Source organism: Mobula birostris, chromosome 7 (assembly GCF_030028105.1).
Source record: "Mobula birostris isolate sMobBir1 chromosome 7, sMobBir1.hap1, whole genome shotgun sequence".
Taxonomy (NCBI): Eukaryota; Metazoa; Chordata; class Chondrichthyes; order Myliobatiformes; family Myliobatidae; genus Mobula; species Mobula birostris.
In genome coordinates this window covers 155725904-155741185 of record NC_092376.1, presented here as the reverse complement: position 1 = coordinate 155741185, position 15282 = coordinate 155725904, and the positions used below count along the sequence as shown (strand labels likewise).

General features: G+C 35.7%; 1 protein-coding gene across 2 annotated transcripts in view; it reads left to right on the top strand.

Annotated features, from left to right (window-relative positions):
* LOC140200864 (gamma-aminobutyric acid receptor subunit beta-2) overlaps positions 1-11377 on the top strand; it is a 201507-nt gene extending 190130 nt beyond the window's left edge. The window contains exons 8-10 of one of the 2 annotated variants that reach the window (XM_072264497.1): positions 135-376; positions 8515-8523; positions 11030-11377. In XM_072264497.1, coding sequence (XP_072120598.1) covers positions 135-376; positions 8515-8523; positions 11030-11377 — 599 coding nt within the window. Of the gene's footprint in view, positions 1-134; positions 380-8514; positions 8524-11029 lie in introns of both variants that reach the window. The other variant, XM_072264498.1, reaches the window with a different exon arrangement.
* The last annotated feature ends 3905 nt before the right edge of the window (positions 11378-15282 follow it).

Below are 15282 nucleotides of genomic sequence, written 5' to 3'. Positions count from 1 at the left end.
TCTTAAATCTACTTTATAAGACTACTTCAATGATCTAATTAGTTCAGTATTATATACAGTACTATCTGATAGGAAAATGCAAGTTATAAATGTTGATAATCACGCATTCAGGTTTATTACATAATACTTTCCAGGTATTACCACGGTACTTACTATGACTACAATCAATACCCATCTCCGGGAGACTCTTCCAAAGATCCCCTATGTTAAAGCTATTGATATGTACCTGATGTGCTGCTTTGTGTTTGTGTTTTTGGCCCTTCTGGAGTATGCACTGGTAAACTACATCTTTTTTGGAAGAGGACCACAGCGGCAAAAAAAGATTGCAGAGAAAGCAGCAAAAGCGAACAATGAGAAGATAAGAGCAGAAGCAAAGGTAGTATCTTGAAAGAGGATGTCAGACTAAAAGATGTCCCAGAGCTTTATAATTAGTGTTTTTGGATGTGAATGCTTAAAAATCAGTAGCTCTTTACACAACCATGATTGTGAAGGTCACAATCATCCTTCAGTGGGTTATATGCTGTACTAATGAATGGGGATGGATTCATTCTGTAGGCACCACTTGCTTCATTGGCTGACCCCATCTTGAACATCATATCCTATGCTATTTGCAATGCATTGCATGAATATGCACTACCAAGAGCATTTGGCATTAAATGGAAAGACAGAGCTTCTTTCTTTCTTTTTAAATCTTTTTATTAATTTTTCAAAATTACAAACTCAATAACAAAGTTGGTACACAGAGATTGGAAAAATGTTTATCAACATATATAAAATGAATTTTAAGTAACACAGATATAAAAGACTTCCAAACTCATAATGAGATTAAATATTAAAAAAAAGAAATAAAAAGAAAATATATATATAAACAAAAAAAAGCCCAAAAGAAAAAAAAAAACCCAAGAAAAAAAAACAAAACAGGGCTAGACCAACAGCTTATATTGGACATGTTCAACAATGTCGTTAACTCCGCTCCTCTCCTCATATGATATAAGTTTAGAAAAGAGATTCGGAAAGGTCAGATTACATCATATGAAAATGTTGCATAAAAGGTTTCCAAGTTTCTTCAAATTTAACCGAAGGGTCAAAAATATCACTTATAATTTTTTCCAAATTTAAACTTAATATGGTTTGAGAAAACCATTGGAATGTAGTTGGAGGATTAGTTTCCTTCCAGTTCAACAAAATAGATCTTCTCGCCATTAAAGTAACAAAAGCTATCATTCGACAGGCTGAAGAAGCCAAAGATCTATGTTCTACCATTGGCAATCCAAAGATTGCCGTAATAGGATGGGGTTTTAAATCAAAGCATAGAACTGTTGAAATAATATCAAAAATGTCGTTCCAATATTTTTCCAAGAGTGGACAGGACCAAAACATATGAGTTAAAGAAGCCACTTCAGAGTGACATCTATCACAAGTAGGGTTTATATGGGAATAAAAACGAGCTAGTTTATCTTTGGACATATGAGCTCTGTGTACTACTTTAAATTGTATTAAAGTATGTTTAATGCATATAGAAGAAGTACTAACTAATTGAAAAATTTTATCCCAGTCAGAGCTTCAAGAAACTTTTCTGGGGAAACTTGTAAGGGAGATAGAACGGAGTTCACAGTAGACCAGGGAGCTTGGATGCTATAGTGCTGGGACTAGGGACTAAGGGGGAGTGGTAATCAGGGAGTGCCTCAGCTCAGTAAAGAGTGAATGGCTAAAGTGTGAAGAAAGATTGTGAGGGACTGGGAGAGCAGGGGTTGAAGTAAGAAAGAGAGATGGGGAGAATATTTGTGGATAGAGATTAGGAGATGAGGGAATTGATTGATAGACCGGGTTATGGCCAGGGCTGACTGTGAAATGAAAGAGTTAGGGATGGGGATGCTGCAGAATAGTGTGTGATCAGCTTGTTGCTGTATACAGGTGTATTGATACTAGTATTTTCTTGATCTACAATCTGTCTTTTATTTTCACAGTCTAGCATTATCCACTTTAGCCTTCCGTGCCTACAACATTTATGGGTTTTCACTTAGATGGGGTTCTGATATATTAAATTTAATCTGCAATGGAATTATTACTATTAATGAAAATTTTGAAAGTTGCTTTTGGATCATTGTAGATAAACTTTAAGAACATCTATTTTAAATGATATATCATTAGGAAGTTCATCATTTTTTGTTGCAAAGAAAAAGAGAGAGTTGTATAATGGTATTCATTCCTTTCCACCTACCATCAGTCTCTCAGCTACAAATGCATATATATACACTAGCAGTTTGCCTGCCACACCTGTTGAGAGCAAAGATCATATATTTCAAACTAGTGCAATAGTCTGTAATCACCTGCCTTTGCCAGTTTGTTTATTGTAATGCCAAATCTTTTGTCACCCATAGGGCAGAAATGACAGGATTTATCTTTTTTTACTTTCCTATCCCTAATGAAAATCAAAACCTGAAGATGCTGAAAATCTGCAGAAAGTACTGGAAACACTCAGCAGGTCAAATAGCATCTATAAGAGATTGACTTACAATGTTTTAGTTTGAAGATTGGTCATTATAATTGGGAAGCAGAAAAAAACAATTGCTTTTAAGTTGAAACAAGAGTGGGGGGCGGGGGGTAAAAATGGACCAGACAGTGGATATCTGTGATCAGCTGCGGCCAGAGTTGCTAATGGTGATCATCTATTACAGAAGCCATCTGGTTGATAAATTAATGAGGGAAACAAAGAAACATGTGAAATGCTTAACAGATCAGACAGAGTTAGTTGAGAGAGCAAAATGGAGTTAGGTGTTAGAGATGGACTACTTGTAACAGGACTAACCACAAGAGACTCTACAAATGTGAAGAATCCAGAGTAACACATACAAAATGCTGGAGGAACTCAGCAGGTCAGGCAGCACCAATGGAAAGGAATAAAAAATTGACATTTCAGGCTAAGAACTTTTGTCAGGAAGGGCGAGGAAGCCAGAATAAGAAGGTGGGTGGAGGAGAAGGAGTACAAGCTAGAAAGTGATTGATGAAACCAGGTAAAGGGTAAGGTAGGTGGGTGGGGCAGGTGGGGGGGGAAATGAAGTGAGAAGCTGGGAAGTGAGGCTTCACCTATCACTTTCAAGCTTGTAGTCCTTCCCCTCCCGTCACCACCTTATTCTGGTTGCTTCCCCTTTCCTTTTCAGTCTGGATGAAAGGTTTCAGCCTTAAATGTCAACTCTTTATTCCTTTCCATTGATTCTTCTTGTCCAGTTGACTTCCTCCAGCACTGTGTGTGTGTGTGTGTGTGTGTGTGTGTGTGTGTGTGTGTGTGTGTGTGTGTTTGTGTGTTAGTTAGTTAGTTACTTTGGAACCAAACTGGTAGATTCAGAAACAGTAATAGCAAGTTACCTGAAATTGTTAAAAATTTTTATCAAATCCAGAGAACTACCATGTTGTAACTACAAAACATTGAACTAATTAAAAGAAAAACAAAGGAGCTTGAGAGTTCTGTATAAACTTAATTTTTGCTTTAAATGAGACACACACATATGACGTGGCGACATAATGATGTAAGCCATTCATGTATGTACTTTTACAAATAACCTGTAAACAAAGAATGCTTAATCAAACAATATAGTTTACAATATTACTCAAATATTACTAAAATATTAAATACACAACATTCCTGCCTACTTAATAATAAACCAACTCAATATAGATTGCAACTCAACTCAAATATGTAACAGACTGCTCTCTATTTCTCTCTATACTGTATGTGTGTCACACACCCTCTGCTTAGCTGTGAAACAATCTCAAGTTCTGGAGTCTCCTCCGTGGTGATTGGAGGAGTTGACTCTAAGACTATAGGATGTGGTTCTGACTACTCTGAGCACCTTTCTTCTGAATGTATTGGCATCCCAGACAGTGCATGGTAAGCTGGTTGATCTGCTGATCTATCCCATGCCACCGGACAAGGCTTTGAACCAATGCTTTCATTTTGACTACACCTACAAAAACAACATGTAGCTCCTCCAACACTTTAGCTCTCAGCTTGGATGGTACAACAACTCTCAATTCCCACAGAGCATAAACTCTTGTCAAGGGCATGTTCATTCCAGCACTGGTAAAAATGGGGGATCTGGGATTTCTGTTGCACATTCCTGCCACTTAGGGTGCCTGAGTAGACCTGAGACTGTATGAAGGCTGCTATATATCTAATATTTCAATAATATTTGAGTAACCTTGTATGTATATTGGCTGATTAAGCATTCTTGTTCATTTAAGTAATTAATTACGGGTTATGTGTAAAAATACATTAATTGTATACATCACCATGCTACCACATGATACGTACACACCTCACTTGAAGTAAATTCAAGGTTTCATCTGAATTCTGCAGACTACCATGTTTTCTTTGAATTAATTTAATGTTTTGAAGTTACAAAACATAACATTGGCAACAAGGTATGTTTAAATGAATCTGAGCCAGCTACTAACCTGTTAAAGTAGAATGAAATGATGAAACTAATAAAAATGCAGAGGAATATTGAATAACGTATCCTGTCCAGCACATATAGCAAGACAGTCATGCTTTGAGCAAAAAGCAGCCAGTACTTGTTCTTGGAAGGAAAGACACAAGTTTTTTTAAAAATTTGTAAACAGAAGAATTCAGGAAATAAGAGAATATTCCAGTGAACTAAATGGAACTTCCCAAGATCAAGATACACAAACTAGAAGAAGCAAAAAGATGGAAGAGGTGGAGAGAAGGAATGTGAGAAAGAAAAAGAAAGGGATTGAAGTAGATCCAGAGAGAGAAAAAGAGAAGAAAAATATCCAGAGCTATCAGAACCATCTCTTGCAGTTTCAGAGTCTGTCTCGACAACCACCATGGAGGAGATCCCAGAACCTGAGATTGTTTTCACAGTCACAAGTCTCACCTGATGAGCAGAGTGATTCCTCTTGTCAGGAAATATGTTATCCCTAAAAAGTAAGGAAACCTCCACAGCAATTAAATCTGAATCAGACAATTTAAAACTTATGCTACTGTGGATGCCCGTATATAGTAGTGCAATATATAGTATACTGTATATATAATTGAGATGTATTCTATATTGAGTTGGAGTGTATAGCTAAGCAGGGAGGAGTGTTGTGTATTTAATATTTCACTAATATTTGAATAATCTTGTATATATTGGCTGATTAAGCATTCTTCATTTAAATAATTAATTATGGGTTACATATGTGCCTCACTTAAAGTAAATTTGAAGTTGCACCTGCATTCTTCAGACTTTCATATTTTCTTTGGATTAATTTAATGTTTTGAAATTACAAAACATAACGGGGTCTTTTCTGATTTCCCTTTGGATCATCTCTGTTGCAATAGGGAGACTTTCAATTTGCCTTAGGGAGAATACCACAAGAGTACTTTCCAAGGGTAAACGGGAAATCCATCAGCATTTCCGTGATTAGTCGTCGTCTTGAATTCCATCTTGTAATTGTGTCCATCAAGAAATAGAGCCTAACTCTGTATTCATGCTGCTGCTGTTAGTAGAACATCTTTCTGTGGATTGAAAATGGACACTAATGGTTGATGAGCAGTAATGATGGTAAACTTTCTCCCATACAAGTACTGGTTAAAACATCTTACACACCAAACCCAGCTTGAGGCCTCTGTTGATCTGTGTGTAATATTTCTCTGCAGCAGCAAGGGAACACAATGCAAAGGCTATGGGGTGTTCGCTTTCATCACTCATAACACGTGACCTGACTGCACCTATACCATAAGGCAAGGCATCACAGGCAAGCTTCACTGGATGATGTAGATCACCTGACATTATAATTTCCTTTCTCTTTTGAAAAGCCACCTTGTACTGCTTTGTACATTGCCATTTCTTCACAACCTGTAGTAAGCAGCTCAAGGAGTGGAGCACAGTAGCCTGGATTAGTAGGAATCTGCTATAGTAATCGAAAAATCCTAAAAAGGACCACAACTATGATACGTTCTTTGGCCTTGGGGCATCCACCACTGCTTGAATTTTCTCCACACACTTGAATGATACTTGTGCGTCAATGGAGTGACCACATTAAGTGATGCTTGGTTTAAAGAATTCAAAATTGTTGCATCATGCTCTGAGCTCATAATCTTCTAATTTTTTTTTAACATTGTCTTGACAGTTTGGAGATGTACCTTTTTGTGCAGTAACAATGATGTCACCCAGGTAACACTGAATGCCTGGGAAGTATTGCAGCACCTGGTCTGTAGCTTTTCGCCAGAGTGCAGGTGCAGTTGCTACTCCGGAAGTAAGACTTATATCAGTAAAACCCTTTATGAGTGTTATGATGAGAAACACTTGAGATTCTTCTTTCATCTTTAGGTAGGCCTCAGCTAAGTTCACTTTGCTGAAGTGTTTCCCTCAAGAAAGATTTGCAAAGATATCCTGTATCCTGCGCAGAGGTTAGTGATCTACTTTCAGTACGGGATTGGCGGTGACCTTAAAATCATCACAGATTCTGACAGACCCATTCTTCTTGGGTACTAGGTCTACTGGCATTGCCCATGGGCTTCATTCAACATTGGAAAGTGAGCGATCCAGTTCACTGCCTACTCTATCATGTGGTATTTTCATTTAACACTATTTTACCCTTGATATGTTTGTATTTTCCAATGCCTTGAATACTGATGTGGCCTCATCCACTTTTTTTTTTAGGCATCCGTTAGTCTCGTGAGACCATGGATTTGCACCTTGGAAGGTTTCCAGGGCACAGGCCTGGGCAAGGTTGTATGGAAGACCGGCAGTTGCCCATGCTGCAAGTCACCCCACTCCACACCACTGATGTTGTCCAAGGGAAGGGCATTAGGACCCATACTGCTTGGCACTGGCGTCATCACAGAGCAATGTGTGGTTAAGTGCCTTGCTCAAGGACACAAAACACAGCCTCTGCTGAGGCTCAAACTAGTGACCTTCAGATCACTAGACCGACACCTTAACCACTTGGCCACATGCCAACACTTATCCATTACCTTTCTTAATTCATTTTGATTTAACTCTTTTACAGGGGATGTGGTATGTAAATGGTGAATGGATCTCCGTTCAAGTTGTAATTTGTCTTAGCCACTCACTACTCCACAATTCTGGCCCTCCTGTTTTTGCCCCATAAAATCCAATGCTGCTTGTTGGTTGCTGTAGTTCACTGTTACTTTTCATGCCTTGTGGTACATTGGGCAGCAATTTTTTGCTGATTCTGTAACATTTGACTGTTTTTTACGAGGCAAAGTTGCTAGCTCAATGCTCAATCCGGCATGAATGCAAAGCATGCAAGGAGCTGGATTTGAACTCAGGACCATTCACCTCAATGTTCAGTGCCGATGCCACTACAGCACTGGCCTGTATATGTGACACAATGATACTACAATTTGTTCAGCCCAGCAGGTTTCTGTTTAGACATTGCCATTTTGTTCACATTCACTTTCATTCCTGACTGCAACTCAGTTGCGTATCTGTCTGCTGTTTCCATCGATACAGCTATTTCAACTTCTCTTTTCAATGTAAGTTATGCTTCAGTTAGGACCCACTTTGAATGCTTTCTTGTAAGATTCCACTAACTAGACAATCTGTGAGTGCATCATTAAGCCCATCACTGAATTCAGTGCTCAGACAGTTTCTCCAATTCAGCCACATATACTGAAATGCACCCCCCTTCCTCTTGATTACATTTATGAAACCCAAAGTGTTCTGTAAACAACAATGGTTTTGGTTCTAAATGTTCCCACATTATGTTCATGATACCAGCAAAGATCATTTTGGCTTGTTGGGATGGAGCAGTTAAACTTCTAAGCAAACTGGATGCCTTTTAATACAAAGCATTCAGCAAAATTGGCACTTGCTTTTCATTAGCTATTTCATGTGCTTCACAATACTGCTCAATTTTCTCAGTATACATATTCTAATTATCTCTTGTGCAATCAAATATGTCTATCTTTCTGATGTAGACCGTCATTTCTGCTTGTTATTTATGATTATTATCATCTGGTACTCACTGCTGGAGCCCATAAATTCATCCATTTTTTTCTTTTTTTAAACTTGAACATCTTTTTCCTCTTGCAAAGGAAAAAGAAACTTGCTGCAATTGTTTTCTAAACTCAATCATCTCACTGTTCTTCAACAGGTTGGTAATCGTCCTGGGTTTGCTTAAAACTTCTTTGTCACCATTGTTATGTTTGTAACTCCAGGGCATAAAAACTAATTAAAAGAAAAGCAAGGGAGTCAGATGCATGTAAACTTTGTTTTTACTTTAAGTATGATATGATGGCGTGATGACATACTTCTACATATAACCCGCAATGCATTATGTAAACAACAAAGAATGCTTAATCAAACAACATATTTACAATATTACTAAAATATGAAATATACAACATAACGTACCCAGTTCCAAAGATGCTGTTGTTCAAGTTTGCATTGAGCCTCATTATAACTGTGCAGCAGGCTTCTGACAAATGAATCAGAATGGGTGTAGGGCACAGAATTAAACTGACCAGACCACTGGAAGCTCCAGGTAATACAAGTAAGATGAAAGCAGGTTCTCTGTGCAGTGGTTACCCAGCCTGAGTTTAGTTTCTTCAATGTAGAAGAGACCATATCATGAGCATTGGATGCCAGAGAATTGATACTTTGTGAACCTATCTGCCAAATGCTTCATTAGCAGCTTATTACTATGGGAACCCTGTCTTCAACCTATCAAAAATATTTCCTTTGTCCTATTTATTCCTCTCCTATCCTTCTCACTTATGAAAAAGGAATTTCAACCTGAAACATTAACTTTGTTTCTCTTTCCATAGGTGCTGCCTGACCTGCTGAGTATATTTACTGTCTTTTGCTTTCTCTTGCTTATGTTCCCCCATCACCAAATAAGAGATACAGTGGAAGTGCACATTTATGTGTCATTAACATTTTCATCAACATCAACTGTTCTAGTTAGGCTATCATCTATTCAGTGAAATATGCTGAATAAGAGTACTATTGGTATAGTTATTTGCTTATCATTAGAAATGCAGATCAGCCCAGGGTGAGCTGTGTTGGTGCCATTACTATCATCAGTGAGGTGGTACAGCAGCCTAAAGACTCAGTCTCAGCGTTTTAGGAACAGCGTCTCCTCTGTCATTTGATTTCTGAAAGGTCCATGAACCCATAAACATGACCCCACTTTTGCACTTTTATTTATTTATTTTTCTTGTAGTAATTTTTTTGATTTACACTGTACTGATGCCACAAAGCCACAAACTTCATGAAGTATGTCAGTGATAATAGACTTAATTCTGATTCTAAAATTAGAAATAGTGGGTAAATTGTAAAGCATCTATCTGTCCTTTATCGTTATTATGCATACATGCTGCTGAATCTAAGCAGTTATGTCAGTGATGCACAGATTGACTTGGCTCTGATTGGTGAGTTGCCTATACTCAAACTTACCTGCCTATACTTCTCTGGTAAATTAATGACCAAATTTGGATCCTATGAACTCTAAGCACAGTATTTCTGCTGTGAGTGGAAATGCCCTCACATAATCGTAAACCCTCCTCCCAAACAACATGCACAAAATGCTGGAGGAACTCTGCCTTCTCCCAGAGTAGCTTTTGCAGCTTGCTAAGCCATGCCCCCAGAATTACCAGTTGTCAAAATCCTTTGAATATCTGTGAATTTCTGTTATTCACAAATTGAAAATTATTCAAAATATTAAAAATCAATCATATTTAATTTTTTTAACTGGTAATATGTTACACAAGTATATAAAAATAGAACTTTAAAATGAAAGAATAGATTTAGAAAATTTGGGTGAAGCTGCAACCCTATAACTCCAGTGACCGAGATTGTATCCTGATTTCTAGTGAAGTCTGTGTGCACATTCTCCCCATAATTGCATGGATTTCCTCTAGCTGCTCTAGCTTCCTTCTACATCCCAGAAGTATGTAGACTGGCAGATTAATTGGCCACTATGCATTAAATCTAGAGGGAGTTAGAGGGAATGTGGAAAGAATAAAATGGTATTAGATGCTTGATTATCAGCACATATGGCAATAGGACCTTCTCTGTTATATGAACCTATGATTTTATAACTAAAAATCTTCAAGTGAATGATTAAAAGAATTTAAATTGTCAGATCATCAACAAATATTTAATATCTATCGTTAGAAGAAAATTATATCATGATCTAAATAAAATGTAGGTCTTCTGCAGCTTGCATCTCCTACTTTGTTACAGCTAGACTACTATTCCAACACCTAGCTGGCCACTTTCTAATCTCTATATATGCATGAAGTAAACTATGTCCTTGCTTTTGTTTTGGAAATTATACTAAGTCATTTTATCTGTGCTTTCTGATCAACACTGACTTCTGGTTAAACAAAAACTAATTTTAAAAAATTCTATCCTCATGTCACATCTTTTCTTAGTTCTGTCCATCCATTTTCCTTGTAATCTTTGAAGCTGTAGAAACCCTCCAAGATGTCTGTATTCCTCCAATTATGGCATTCCCAAAAGTTATGCTATTTTTTTGATAGCTTTCTCTTCTAAGGCTCTTAGCTCCTTCCCTAAACTTCCCAATCTTTTGAACACTTCTTCCTTTAAGCTACTCCATAAAGTCTGTCTTAAACCAAATTTTTGGTCATCTGCCCCCATACTTTCTTAAGTGGTTAGTATGAATTTTGTACTTAATATCACCCTATAAAGTGTCTTTAGGTATTTTTTTCTTAAAAACACCACAAATGAAAGTTGTTTTGTATTTCAATGAAATATTGTTTTATATCAGTAACAAGCATGATTTTTTTTTTATGTCATTCCAATAAAGTTAGAAAATTACAGCTCTGTGTATCGTAACTATCTGGGGGAAAAAGCTCAAGTTCTTAGATTACCTATGGGAGAGTACTTTTTAATATTAAATGGGAATCAGAATCTAGTTAAAGCTGTAATGATATGTCTTCAGCCAATTCAAATAAACTATTGAAGTTTTAAGAAAATGAGCTTAATAAGAAATGTTTCTTGATGTTACAAATTGCTATTTTCTTCTCCTGTAGATGGATCCACATGAAAATATTCTCCTCAGCACACTGGAGATTAAGAATGAAATGAGTCCTGCTGAGATTTCAATGGGTATCGGTGATCCCAGAAGTACCATGATGCCATATGATAGTTCTGGTATTCAGTACAGGAAGGCAGGACTGTCCAGGCATAATTTTGGCAGGAGCGCCTTGGAAAGACATGTAGCCCAAAAGAAGAGCAGGCTACGGAGACGTGCTTCCCAATTGAAAATTAATATCCCGGATTTGACTGATGTGAATGCCATTGACAAGTGGTCACGGATGATTTTTCCCCTCGTTTTTGGATTTTTCAATGTAGTCTACTGGCTGTATTATGTGAATTAAGCTGAAGAATGTACACAGACAGTATCTTCACATATTTTATTTGTTTTGCAACAAGTTGGAACCATCGTTTTGAATATGAGGTTGTTCAGAACAAATCTTGCATGCACTTTAACTCCTAAATGGCTGGCTCTATTGAACTCTTCATTGATTAAGTTATGTTAATTGAAACATTTTGCCGTGTCTGTGATTCTGTTTATCGCATTGAAATTATTAAGTAATATTTTCCTTTTTATAATGTATCTGCCTCAGATCTGACCACATGGCTATCACTTCAAAATGTGTTTATTTAAAAGGTTCAATTAATGATTGAGCTGTAATTTTTTCATTTAAGAGTAAAAACTACTCTTGATTCTCAGTTATGATTCAGCAGTAACTTGAAATATATTTTATATCATTATGAGCATGTTCAACACACAGTGCTAGTTTGTCAGAACAGCCTTCATACTTATGGCTGAGAGGCAACGATGCATGCAGGGTGATTAAGAGCTGCTATTCATGTAAACTGAAAAAGAAATAACTGTTCAAACTGAAGATATCAGGATACAAAGTTTAAAGTAGACCTTCAAAATAATGTAGAACAGGAGTTGTAATGCCACATTTGCCTCTTACAGATCTTGTAAAATTACATCAAATCCAAATCCTAAAGAGATACCATATTTGTATACGGAGCATTTCAAATGAAAATGTTGATTGTATCAAAGAATTTTTGCATTGCCTTTGAAAATTATATCATTACCACATTCGAATTAGCTTGGAAATATTTTACATTATTGAAAAGGTGAAAACCTAATAAATGCCTCATGTATACTAAAGACCAAATTTAATAGTAAATTCCCAAGTTTCAAAAGATGGATGACCAGTAACCTTTAAAATTAGCAGACGTTTTACAGCTAGTTGATTACCTGTTAGCCCACCATAAAGAAATCCCCATATATCAATAATTAATAGGTGTTCCTATCTTTACTCAGTATGGCAAGGAAAGTCTACTATTCATTCACTAACCTTTAGCCTGGAAATTAGAGAAGGAATTGTTTCATACATCTATTTGTGTGATTTTTTTGAAAACATTTTGATCTGTAGGTACCCATCATGACCATAAATAAAAAGCACATTTTGGCTTTAAACTCTATAATGGAAAATTTACCAATGGGAACCAATAATGGTTCAACACTGTTCTCCATTGATACCAGAAGCAATGAACTCTTAGAATCATATCAGCCTTGTGTTTTAATAATTTTTGATGTGCCAAAATATAATGTTTTTCTTAATTTATTAGAACGTTTTGTTTCTTTCACTAAATTGCAGGCAATGTTTCTGGCCGAACAATTCTCTTTTCCTTCTACATGGTCCCATGAAAAACGGAAAACAGTTGAAATTATGGCCATACAGAAAATATATTTATGACAAATGTCTATGTGCAATGATTTTAAGTGCTTAGAGTTAAATACATTCTACTTGAGTTAATATAATTCTATTTTCATGGATCATTTGTAAGGAGAACTTTTAGTTCTGTTTCATGTAAATATGAGAAAAGTTGGTTTCCTGTAAGCTTTTATAAAAAAAATTGATTTTGTATTGTGTCAAAAAGTTAATTGCATCATCTGTTAACCAGCAACAAAATTGCCATTGGTCCATTGTTATATGGGGGCATATCAGCACTGTAACTTAGACAGGTAAATGGTATTCAAGAGACATTCACAAGTGCAAAAGCTATTTTTATAGTTAAAATTATTTTGTACAATCAAAAGGATTTATGTAATGCAGTTATGTCTGAATTAAGATCTGGTGTAGATAAGTAGATAATGAAAATATGTGCTGCTGTGGGCACCTGAATATTGTATGAAGACATTCACTTTATTTTTCATTACCCAATTTAGAATCGAAAAGTTAACTATTTCTGAATTTCAGGAGCATCCAAGTGGTGTAGCTTAGCACAAGCTGTGTCTTTCAGTAATTCAGTGTGGTTTCAGTGCAGTGAAAAGGTTAATTTTGATTGATATGTGTTTTAATAATTTTCTACAGGCAGTGAAATTAGTCTGGGGTGATTCTATCAAATTTCTTATTTGAGTAAATCCATAAACTGAACCAAATTTTTTTTCAGTAGAATGAAGTGATAGATCTGACCATATAAAGTTTTCATTAGTATTAGCATCCATTTTCCATATGAAGCCAGCAATTTGGATGTTACGTGTTTAAAAAGAGCTTGTAAACACATTAATACAATTACAGCAATTGTAATGTGTTTCAGAGCACTTGTAAATATATATATATATATATATATATATATGTGTGTGTGTGTGTGTATGTGTGTGTGTATACTATATATATGTGCGTATGTATATATAAATATATATATGTGTGTGTGTGTATATATATACTCTATATATACATAAATATATAAAATTTGGGAGCTGGTAGTATATTTTTAGTTATTTTGCAGATTCACCCATTAATTTGGCTTCAATACTTTGTAAATGTTTACAGAAGCAATGCCTTGTATCTTTCTTAGGAATTATCAGCATTATAAAGGGAATGGATATGGTAACTAATTTAACAATCATCAATCATATAAAGAGAATTATAAAGAAAAAGTAATATGAAGCATTTTGGTACTTAGAGAGATCCAGGGATTTAGTGTGCGTTACAATATTTTCTTAAACTGTGTACTTTGGAGTCGTGACTACAAATCAAATTTGATTTTTCCCCTAGATGTTTGGCAACAATAAAAGTAACCAGCAGCTGAAGTTGTTCATCTAATATCGACCAATAAAAATGCTTCAAGCAAGCACCAATGTGAAAAACTACATTACATATATATAGTACGTGCACTGTACATTATATGGAGCACCACTTCAGTCATTACAAATTTGAATTTGTAAAGAACTCAAAACACCAATTTCATACAAATACTGCATAAATTAATCAATCCAGCAGGGCACAATAATAATAATGCCAAAATGTTCCATTTTTAGTTTTCCTTTTAACCAACGCTAAAAATAATTGGAACTGAAATATAGTTTGGCAATAGCATCAACAGTTGTTAGCAGTATCTTGCATTTCCAGAATTTGCTTTGATCGTAGAGGTAAATGAATTTGATCTCTGATATTTATTGCATTATATTAAGAAATTGATGGGTTTTATTTTTCGTGACTGGAATGACCAAATACAGTACAGCAACAGCTTGTACGTAGTTCATTTGCAATATCGTTAGAAAGGTTGAATGTACTAAGTAATTGACTAAGATATCAGCGAGACAGAAAATACTGGAAATATATAGCAAGTCACCCAGCATCTATGCAAAGAGAAATAAAGCTAATATTTCAGGTCAAAAACCCTTCAGTCAGTCAAATGAGTCTTCAAATAGAAACATTAACTCTAATTCAACATCCATGAAAGCTGCCTGATTTTGCAGAGCACTTACTGTGTTCTGTTTCTTATTTCAGATTCCCAACATCTGCAATTTTGATTTTCATGATCAGGGGAACAAATCTATTAAACTAATATAGCTTGAAGTGAAAGGTGGAAAATTCCTTTATCTACTATTTGAGAGACATTTGATTACTTTTCTGTATTGTCTACTAAAATTAGTAGAAATTCAGACATTTCAGCATTGTCCACCAGGCAGCACACCTGGTATTAGCTAGTATAGAAATTATCAATAACAATCATCTAAGCCATACATCATTATCATCAATATATATATCAAAGGATGCAATATCACATTTGCTAAAGTTTTGACTACTTGCTGGTCTAGACTTTGAATGGTTATGGAACATTTTTACAGAAAATTTTGTAATATATAGTTATCAGGTAGGAAGAGGAAATAGATGTCATGGGCTTTGACCTTATTTAAGGTATCTAAATTCTCTATAAAAATGGAACTGAAAACTCACATCACTTGCAT